This window comes from Saccostrea echinata, unplaced genomic scaffold (assembly GCF_033153115.1).
Source record: "Saccostrea echinata isolate AGI-Se365-2 ecotype Australia unplaced genomic scaffold, CSIRO_AGI_Sech_v1 ptg000054l, whole genome shotgun sequence".
Classification (NCBI taxonomy): Eukaryota; Metazoa; Mollusca; class Bivalvia; order Ostreida; family Ostreidae; genus Saccostrea; species Saccostrea echinata.
This window is the reverse complement of record NW_026889803.1, coordinates 63,696,601-63,706,693: the sequence shown is the minus strand read 5'-3', so window position 1 is coordinate 63,706,693 and position 10,093 is coordinate 63,696,601. Positions and strand designations below refer to the sequence as shown.

General features: G+C 35.9%; 1 protein-coding gene across 1 annotated transcript; it reads left to right on the top strand.

The window, feature by feature from the left end:
• The first annotated feature begins 304 nt into the window (after positions 1 to 304).
• LOC133171961 (uncharacterized) lies at positions 305 to 9,825 on the top strand. Its single transcript, XM_061306758.1, has 8 exons — positions 305 to 356; positions 2,223 to 2,807; positions 2,952 to 3,122; positions 3,349 to 4,671; positions 4,855 to 5,052; positions 5,797 to 5,869; positions 6,184 to 6,386; positions 7,833 to 9,825. The coding sequence occupies exons 2-8, from the start codon at positions 2,231 to 2,233 to the stop codon at positions 9,524 to 9,526; spliced, it is 4,239 nt and encodes a 1,412-aa protein (XP_061162742.1). The 5' UTR covers positions 305 to 356; positions 2,223 to 2,230; the 3' UTR covers positions 9,527 to 9,825.
• Positions 9,826 to 10,093: the final 268 nt, after the last annotated feature.

The following is a 10,093-nucleotide window of genomic DNA, read 5'->3' as shown; positions in this document are numbered from 1 at the left end:
AACACATGTGGAGTATTACCGGAAACAGCAATGTAAAATCAAAAACCTAAAGGTAATGGCAGTATCAGTATCTGGACATTGTGACATAAAAAAATTACAAGAATATTGTTCATCGCAAATATAATGATTGAACTTTCGCCTCTTTTAATTTTCTTTTTCTATCTTATTTTCTTCTTTTTTCTTTTTCTTTTGGTTTAAATAGGGGGGAAATAAATAGACTTACATTTTTTCCCGGAAATATAAGCACCATGATACTCTAAATTTAGATTCAGAATGGTATTTCCAGTGAAAATTTGTACAGATTTTCTTACAAAACATGCAAAGTGATATGAAATAGATACAATTACAGTGTTAAGGTAAAAGATTAAGTAAGATCATACTGTCTATCTTGTACTAGGACTTAAGTTATATGAGATATTAACTAGATTCTGAAAATTTTTGATGGTGCGTACTTTTGTTCATTTTTATCTGTGCATATTGAGAAAAATGGATGTCAAAGGTGGTACATGTATAAATGTCTCTGGTACAGTATGGTAAGGTGATAAGTTACAATATCAAAAAAGGAAAAGTGTCATCAGTTAGACTGGAAAAACTCTAACACATACCCAATACTACTGCTAAATGTGCAGAATGTATGTCAGTTTGTCATCATGGTCATGAAACATGTTTGCCCTTGACACTGTACGCCCTAGTTCGCATTTGTCCTGTGACCATTCATTCTAATTCTTATTCGTCCTAGGTCCATTTGCCCTATTTTAATGTTAAAGCATTAATTTTCTCAATATATTGAGGGTTAGTGCAGATAACACTTCGGTATCTTCGAATGTGACATTTGAACGTCTAGACGCTGACGTCACATGATGTCATATGTAAGTTGCATTCTGAAAGTTGCAAAATTTAATAAAGAATGTTTTAATATACTATTAATCTACAATATCCATTAAGTCAAGGTGAGTTTATTTTATGACGAGCTTTTGTTGATACTATGAGAACGTAGTTTGTGGCGAGATGCATTTTGCAAAGGATTGCAGGTTCAGATGCTAATGTAAAAAAAATCATTTGGATCAATGTGCAAAGTTGGAATTTTTCTTTGCATAGGCATTGTCATTAGAGCTCACTATACTTACTAATTATGTTTTATTTCATTGAATTGTATTAATTCTTTTGAACCCTGCACTGTATATATATATTATCATAATATATTACATTTGTGCAAGTATATTTGAAAAAAAATCGCACATGATTTAGATCTAGAGTTTTTTATGTTCTATCAGACCTGAAAGTTTTATGAAAAATGAGCTAGACGTTTCCGAGAACTCGCAGGCACAAAATCAGTGAGAAAAAAAAAATAATAAAAACTGTGGAAAAGAAACCTAAGAATAACAAGAAGGTCTTTCGCTGAAGATGGAAGACCTTTATAATAGTGAAAAAGAAACAACAGAATAATAAGAAAGTCTTCCGCTGAAGACGGAAGACCATAATAAAACATTAACCTGGCTGCAGTTTAAGGTTTCATGCTCTTTTGTCTTACCCATGAAGAAGAATTTATACAGTTATCTTCTTTTTATACTGAAATTTTTAAAGTTGACCTTTGGTGACTTTTTATTTGTTGTAACAACACATCTGTGATGTAATAGGTCCCATCCAAATGCCAATCAGTAGCAATATCACATTGTACTGGTTAGTTAACATGATTCTACACAAGTAAATCCTCCAAGGTTAAAAACAGAATCATTAAATTTTATTTATGGTGATAAAGTCACACAGATTTAGCATGAACACTCATCTTAAATTTCTTTGCCTGAGATGAAACTACAAATAATAAAAATACTTGATTTCTACATAAAGTTACTGGTTCATCGATAGGCGTGGCATGAGAGAGAGAGAAGTAGGTGGGGCTTGGAGCACATAAATTTAAGGAATCAAGAGCATGTAAATATAAGGAATAACTGTCAAATTTTTTGGCTTTATGATGATAATAAAGCAATTGGCTTGCGTGATCATTTTATGCATAAAAGCCTTTGGCTTTATATGCAAATTATCACGCAAGTCAATTGCTTGATCACATCATAAAACAAAAAATTTGACAATTATTCCTTAAATCAATCAAATACTCATGTAATTGAATTTGTAAGGAAATAAAAAATTAAGATTAGATGTTTGAAGTTCATCACAATTTTAATTTTATTACTTTTAATTTTTAATTGACTTTGCTTTATCAGTGTAGAGAATGGAGTATAAGCCAGTAGTGTTTGATCTTCACATCTGTGGGGCCTGTAGAAAGGAATTTAATGACTATGAGGAATTTATCAAGCATAAAGAGGAATGTGTTGTTTTAGCAGAGCTTAAAAAACAAAGAAAATTGTCAATAAAACCAACTCAGACAACAATTCAACACACTCTTGCTGCTGAAAGTAACAATGAAAATCCAAGAGGATGCTTACAACAAGAAAGAACTGGAAATGAATTACTAAAACCTTCCATGGAATCATTCCCATATTACCAAAATCAGGTGTCCACAAGTGTGACTCACGCATCTGTCAATAATGTCCAGGTACCTGTGCAATCAGGTCTATCAGTTTTAAGGGGAAATTATATTGCAACATCAAGAAACAACAGCATTGATATTCCACAACATATCACGAGTGAATCCATTCTTCAGCCTCAATGTGCACAAAAGCCACAGCATTCAGACAGTGCTCTTCATGTAGACTACTTAGCAAAGCTGCAGCACGAAACAATCAGTGGTGGGAATCTAGTGAGCACACCTGTTGGACATGAGTATGCTAGACAGGCTGTGGAGGGGGGTGAGTGTAAGGGCAGAGGTTTGTCTATTGTCAACCAATCAGTGTCATAGAAAAAAATATCACTTAAATATTAATATTGTGTCATTTGATTAATCCATGACTTTAAATGCAGTAGAATGTTATATTTTTTTTTTACAACAACAGCTGATGAGACAAACAGTTCACAGCCAATGTGCCAGATTGTTTCAGTAGGCAATGAGAGATATATTGTAATAACCAATACTGGACAGGGAGATATCTGTATACCCATTGCAGCTGACAACTCAGAGGTCCTAACAATGCTTCAGAATTACATCAAGGACTCCAGTGAACAGGGTAATCATTTTTAAGTTTCATAGACTGTAATTTTAATAAAATTATACAAATAATTCTTCTTTTTTTTATGGTGTAGTGAATATTAAAGGAAAATAGATGTGCTACATACACAGTGATGCATTTTTACAGAGAGTAATTTTAAATCTACCGGGGGTACAATCATAGAAGACTTTATGTTAAGTTAATATCATTAATACAAATTCGAATTTTCTTTTATAATGTATAGGAACAGTTTTCCTGACTGGTCCCCAGAAGGACACACGTGACACAAAAGAAGGGCATTCTACAAATCAAGAGGGACTTTCTTCATTTCATACTGCAATGCAAAACTCCATGCCTCACTTATCCCAAGACTTAACTGATGGGTCAACAAACTACAGAACTTTAAATCCTATTCTTGGAAATACATTGCCAAAACAGGTCATAAAATCTCACCATGAGCTGGTGAGGAACAACACAGAAAAGATTCAGAATTCATCACAACCAACCATTCAGATGCAGTTAGACCATAATGCATCATTCTCACTGTTGTCTCCCTCTCAAGTGAATTCTAACATCCTGTCTGATCCTTCCCATAATCCCACCCAATCCCAGCATCACTTGCCTCAAGAATCTGTTCAGATTTCAACTGTTGGACTTTCAAATCAACCTCTTCTGAATGAAATTACCTCAGTGACTATACCAATTTCAGAAGTCAGTTTAAATACAGTTTCTTTAACAACCGATTCTTTTACTCAACTAGCAGTCAACACAGACATTCACAATATTCAAAAGCTCTCCGACATCCAACTGACACCAAACACTGTTCTCACATCTCTAGGCAATTTGAGTAAATATTCCAACACAGATAATGTAGAGGGTATAGGGATACACAATTTAGATAACATGTCGAAAGATGCTGATGGACAAGGAAATGAAATCCTGACTGAGGGATCAGTTCAAAACCTGGAAATGAGCAGTGTGGTGTACAATGGAGATAACAGCTTTTCAGTGCATTTCAATACCCCCAACAAGCCTGCTGAAGCCAACCAGTCAACAGAAACTCTCCACCTTGATCCACAATCAGTGGGTCTTAGTCAAATGGTAGAGGGTGGAGTGACCACAAGTGGTCAGGCAGTGGAAGGAGGAGTTAACATGGGGAACCACATAATAGGGAATAGACTCACCATGGAAAATCAGATGGAAAGAGGAGTAAGCATGCAAAAGCAAGTGGAAAGTGGAGAAAGACTGGGGAAACAAACGGCTGAAGGGAACTTAAAGAACCAGATACTGGATAGTGGAGTAAGCATGGAGAATCCTGTGATGAATGGTGGAGTAAACATGGAGAGTCAGATATTGGAGAGTGGAGTAAGCCTGATTAATGAGGAAGAGGTACAGGAGAGCCAGGTAGTAGAAGAGCTCCATCAGGCCTACCTCAGAACACAGCAAAACAAAGAGAAACAACTACACTTAGCCAAAACAAAACAGACAGACAGGACACCAGAGAAGAAACAAACAGATAACAGACAGACAGGCAGGTCACTGGAAAATAAACAGAAGAATTCTCGTAGTAAGGACATATTGTCAATTTATCTCTTTTAATGTATTTCAAGGTCAAGTTGTACAAATTGAATTATATATTTTCTTATGTCCTACAAAAAAAAATGACATGATATTATATATATATTGCTCATGACATTAATCTTAACATTTTATAAAATAAGGCATTTAATAACTTGTCTTTCAATGACAGAGAAGAAATACAAGTGTAATATCCCAAATTGCACCTTTGTGTCTGCTTACATGAAGGATTTGGAACGTCACATGCGTGTCCACACAGGCGAGAGACCATACAGCTGTGAACACTGTAATAAAAGTTTTAGTCGAATGGACAAGCTCCGCCTCCATGTCAGGGGCCACACAGGGGAAAAACCATTCAAGTGTGACATCTGTAAGTAATATATACCTGACATGTCAGGGGTAACACAAGGGAAAACCATTCAAGTGTGAAATCTGTAAGTAATATATTCCTTATATGTCAGAGGTAACACAGGGGAAAACCATTCAAGTGTGAAATCTGTAAAATATATGTTAGAAGGCTACACAGGGGGATGATGTATTTATGTGTCAGGGGCTGAATGGGGAAATGGCCTGCAATTTTAAACTAGTCAACCTTCTTTCAAATAAGAAATCCTTGTTAATACTTTGGAGATCATATTATTTTATTCATCCCAGAGTAAGATTTAAATAATCAATTGAAGTAGTGTTTCTCTCAAAATTAAAATGCTTTTTTCTCTCTTTATACCAAGGGTTCGTGTTTGATGACAATTAACTCAACCAGACCATTTTTGATCATTTTTCATGTCAGAGCAATCAATTGCCATGCATCTGTCTGTCTGGAATCATACAGAGGAACAGGCTATCTTGCATCATATCTCATGTTCATGAATCTTCATGAAAATACTTAGCTCAGTTTAATGCAATCGTGTTGGGAGTCCACGGTCACTTCTGGGGTCAAGATGGCTTATACACTGTATATGTTCTTTGAACATTCCATGCAGTTTTTGTTGAATGTATAATTCAAGATAGTGATCAAAATAAGATGTAGATAGTTAACTTCTGATTAACTTTTGATTAACTTTTGACTTACTTTTGATTAACTTGACCCATTTTAGTCCTTCTCTGCTTTTTACAGGTAACTACAGAGCAGTGGACAATGGTAGCATTAAGAAACACATGGCAGTGCACAGTGAAGACAAGCCTATCAAGTAATCACCATTCCTCTGTCAAGTTCTCATTCAATTACTGTAAACCAGTGTACCTTTGCAGCTGCTTTCTTTCTTAATCATTGGAATATATACATGCAATTACATACACTTTTCTGTGATGTTTGAACCCAAACCTGTCGTCATTTTCAAGATGTTTGAGCTTATTCCTTGTTCATGATTACAATTTTTTTTTCATTATTTTTCCATCTTTGCAAACTCATGAAAGGCGATTTACAATTAATTACCCAAATATAAATAAATAAAGATTGATTTGTCAAATAAGACTGTATACTCATGAATTGTAATCATTGTAGGTGCCAGACCTGTCCGTATGCTTGTCGTACCACCAGTCAATTAGTCGTCCATCTCCGTAAGCACACCGGTGACACCCCTTTCTCTTGTTTGTACTGCAACTCAAAGTTTAAAATCAAGTCAGACATGAAGCGACACATGCGAACCCACACCGGAGAAAAACCATTTAAATGTGAACAGTGTGAATTCAGCTGCTCTGCCAAAAGTAAGTCCAGTATAACTGATATGAATTCAGCTGCTTTGCCAGAAATGTGTTCAAAATTAATTACAGATGTGAAAGGAAAATTCAGCTGTAGCACACATGTACTATGTTCCTTTATATATACTGTGCATAACAAAGAAGCAAATGATTTTTAGTTTACCGAAAAAAAAAAGATGAACTTATGCTATACCCCCGGCTTTGGCATTTGCAAACTGGTTCAAGTTTTAGGAACAGGTCTCAATCCCAAGTACCTACATGTATAAGACGACCAGCAGGAATAATGTATCTAAGGATGCACACTACCAGACTTGCTTTTATGCTAGATCTGACCTTCATTTTCTGGATGAATGAACAGAAATTTTTTGAACAAGTTCATTCTCAAGTAACTGTAAGCCCTACCTGGATGAAATTTGCATGGATGATGCATCTAGGGATGCACACTGTGAGAACTGCTTTGAATGCTGGATCTGACCTACTTTTATTGAAATAGGTTCATTCCCAAGTAACTATAAGTCTTATGGTGACCAAACTTGAGTTAATAATGCATTTAGGGATGACGCTATCAGACTTGCATTGGTTGCTGGATCTGACCTATATTTTCCAAGTGAATGGACGGGTTAATGCCATTCCCTGCAAGGCCTATGTTGACTGAGCTTGCATTGTTACTGGGGAAGCACACTACTAGATATGCTTTTGAAGCTGAATCTGACCTACCTTTTCAGGGTGATTGAATAGTGAAAGTATTTGGAGTAAGTCAATTCTCAAGTATGTATATAGAGATTCTACCTGGATCTAACTTGTATAGGTGTTGTATAGATTCTAGGGATGCACACTACCAGAACATTTGTTTGATGTAAGACTTTGCTCTGCTATAGATAACAATTGTCAAGGTGAGCATTGTAATCTTTGATTATCTATATTTAGGTCATCTGTTTCATTCAGGTGATCTATTGCTAACGGTTCCTCTTTGTTCTCATGCCAATGTGCACACCTGTGAATATTTTCAGCCCCCCAATTAAATATAAAAACAGTTTCAATCAATTTTTGGTATGTGGCATTTATTGAAAAGGGGGGGGGGGGCAGAAACTGAATTTCATGGTCCTAGCTTCATTCGTTCTGAAGAGTTATATCCAAAACATTGAACCTTTTGTGAAATCTTCAAAAAATCTTCATTGCCCCTGCTTGTCTTGTAGGCAAACTGTTTTTATCAATACATGTATAAAAAATAATGATCTCTCTACAAAATGTTTGAAATTTGTGACCGTTAAGCACTATGAATACTGCACGCAAACCCTAGGAACTACAGTTGTTTTACGTAAATCACCATGTCTGTCCATTTATCACCAGACTTATGATTGGTGACATTTAAGAAATGGAAATGTCTGTAAGTCAAGATGTATTTACATGAAAAAGAATTGATAATTATCTTATTAAATTTTCATTTGACAGGTAACCTAGTCAGCCATTACAATGTTCATCACTCAGTCTCAAAGAAAACATGTGAACATTGTGATTTTTCTACTTCTTCCAAGAAATTATTTTTTGAACACCAGAAAACTCATTCTACACCAGATCCAGAAAATATATGCAAGGTCTGTCAGTATGTTTGTTCCAGCAAGCAAACACTGAAAACTCACATGGCTAACGCTCATAACTACAAGCTTTATGTTTGTAAGGACTGCAACTTCTGCAGCAAAAGTATGACGAAAGCCAGATATCATTACAATAACTGCCGATTACGTAAGAAATCCAACACAAATCAGAAAAAGTCCAACAAACGTCGGATGTCAAGAAATGATGATTCACAGGGAAGAAAATATGAAAAGAACTATGAATGTGAAATTTGTCAAGAAGCTTTTGTGAGAAAGGACTCCCTAAACTGTCATCTAAAACTTCACAGAGAAAGAACTCAGTTAACCTTGTCAACGGCACTGACTGTACTGGAGCTACAACAGCCTGTTATAAATAGCACAGCAGTACCGCGTAGTGGGGACCATAGCTACGATATGGAAGTGGTCAATATCTCATCATCCTTTGGAAATCGGATGGATGATCACAACTATGAAAAAGAAGAAGGTAGCATTTTCTCATCTTTTAGAAATCAGAGAGGAGAAAGATCTTCAGAAAACAAAAGAAGTAGCGACAGAATTCATGGAAAATCCAATCGAATTGATTCACAGCGCAGGCAGAAACCATCGAAACCAAACAGCACTGGAATAGCAACACTGGAAAACTTTGAAAAGTGTAAACCAAGCACAAACACTGCTTTGTGCACATCAAGGATTCTGGACCAGAGCAAGTTTGGTCAGTTTGAGAATTACAGAAATGGTAGTCAGTCCCAGGAAACACCTAATCACTACCTAGCAAGGGCTTCAGAAGCTTTATCTACAGTAGGATCCAGTGGTAATGAGACTGGTGAACAAAGTAACAATGTCAATCAAAATCAGCAGGATGAAATGGCTACCACTGTCATGTCTAGTTGTGATCCACAAGTACAGACTCCTAATATCCAAGTCATTCAGAATATTACAGTGCCTGTGATTCAGTTAGACAATGGACAGTTAGTGGCCATGCAGCAGGTAGGGAATGCTGTGGACCAGGTTTTCTCTCTGACTCCGGTAGCAGTCAATCAGCTGATGGGTACTTCTGAAACCACTGGTCAAAGTGGAGCCAGTTCTAATATATCTGCTGATGGACTGGTTCAGATATTTTCACCAAATTCTAATTCATATATTTCAATCCTGCCACAGTCAGTAATTCAACAAAACCCAAAACAGGCAACTGAAACACTGGGATCAAGTTCTATTCCTCACTCTTCTGAAAATCAAAGTCTTGCTTTACAGGGAAACATAGCCCAGTCCTTTGAATCACATCAAACAAAAGTCCAAACCAGCTCCAGCATACTGACTGCTCTCCATAGCTCCACAACAGCTAACATCACAGAATCATCCATTTCCTCTACAAGCTCTACATACAAACACAAGGATACCCTGAGGAGCCAACATTCCTGTGAAAAGGAGGACAGTTCCTCTCAGATTGATGTACAAAGTATAGAACTTGATGAGACGAGTTATGATTTTAACCTTCAGGATAGTGATCTGGTTACCAAGGAGACCATACAGGGTCGGCAGCTTGATCTGTGAACTTTGTTACTCTTTATTCAAAATTTACATGTGATTACAGTGTATTATCTTTTTATTTATGTTATAAATATGTGTGTTATTTCTGTAAAATGTCTGTTATAAAATCTTATAATGGTGAGGTCTTAATTCTAGTAATAGATTTCTGCCGCCGATAAATTATTTGTTTATATCTTACACATGCTATATGCATGAATTATGTATTACTGAATTTATAAGAACTGAAAATGATAGACATTCACATTAGGTAGTTTATACATTGAATTTGCTTCCATAGTCCTTTTTTTACTATGCACAATACACCAGCATGATATATATATATATATATATATATATATATATTAGGGATGTCAACGAGTACCCGGTTAACCGGGTACTCATTCGAACGTCCGAGTATCGAATACTAAAAATGGTACTCGGTTACTCGGAAGTGTATATTTTTTTATTTCAAAGTACATATTTTTATCAAAAACTTTTCAAAAAAATAACTTAAATATGCATACGGTAAATAGCGTGTTGTCATCTACACCTGTGAAACAACCGATATCACCTATGGCTGTGTATATACAG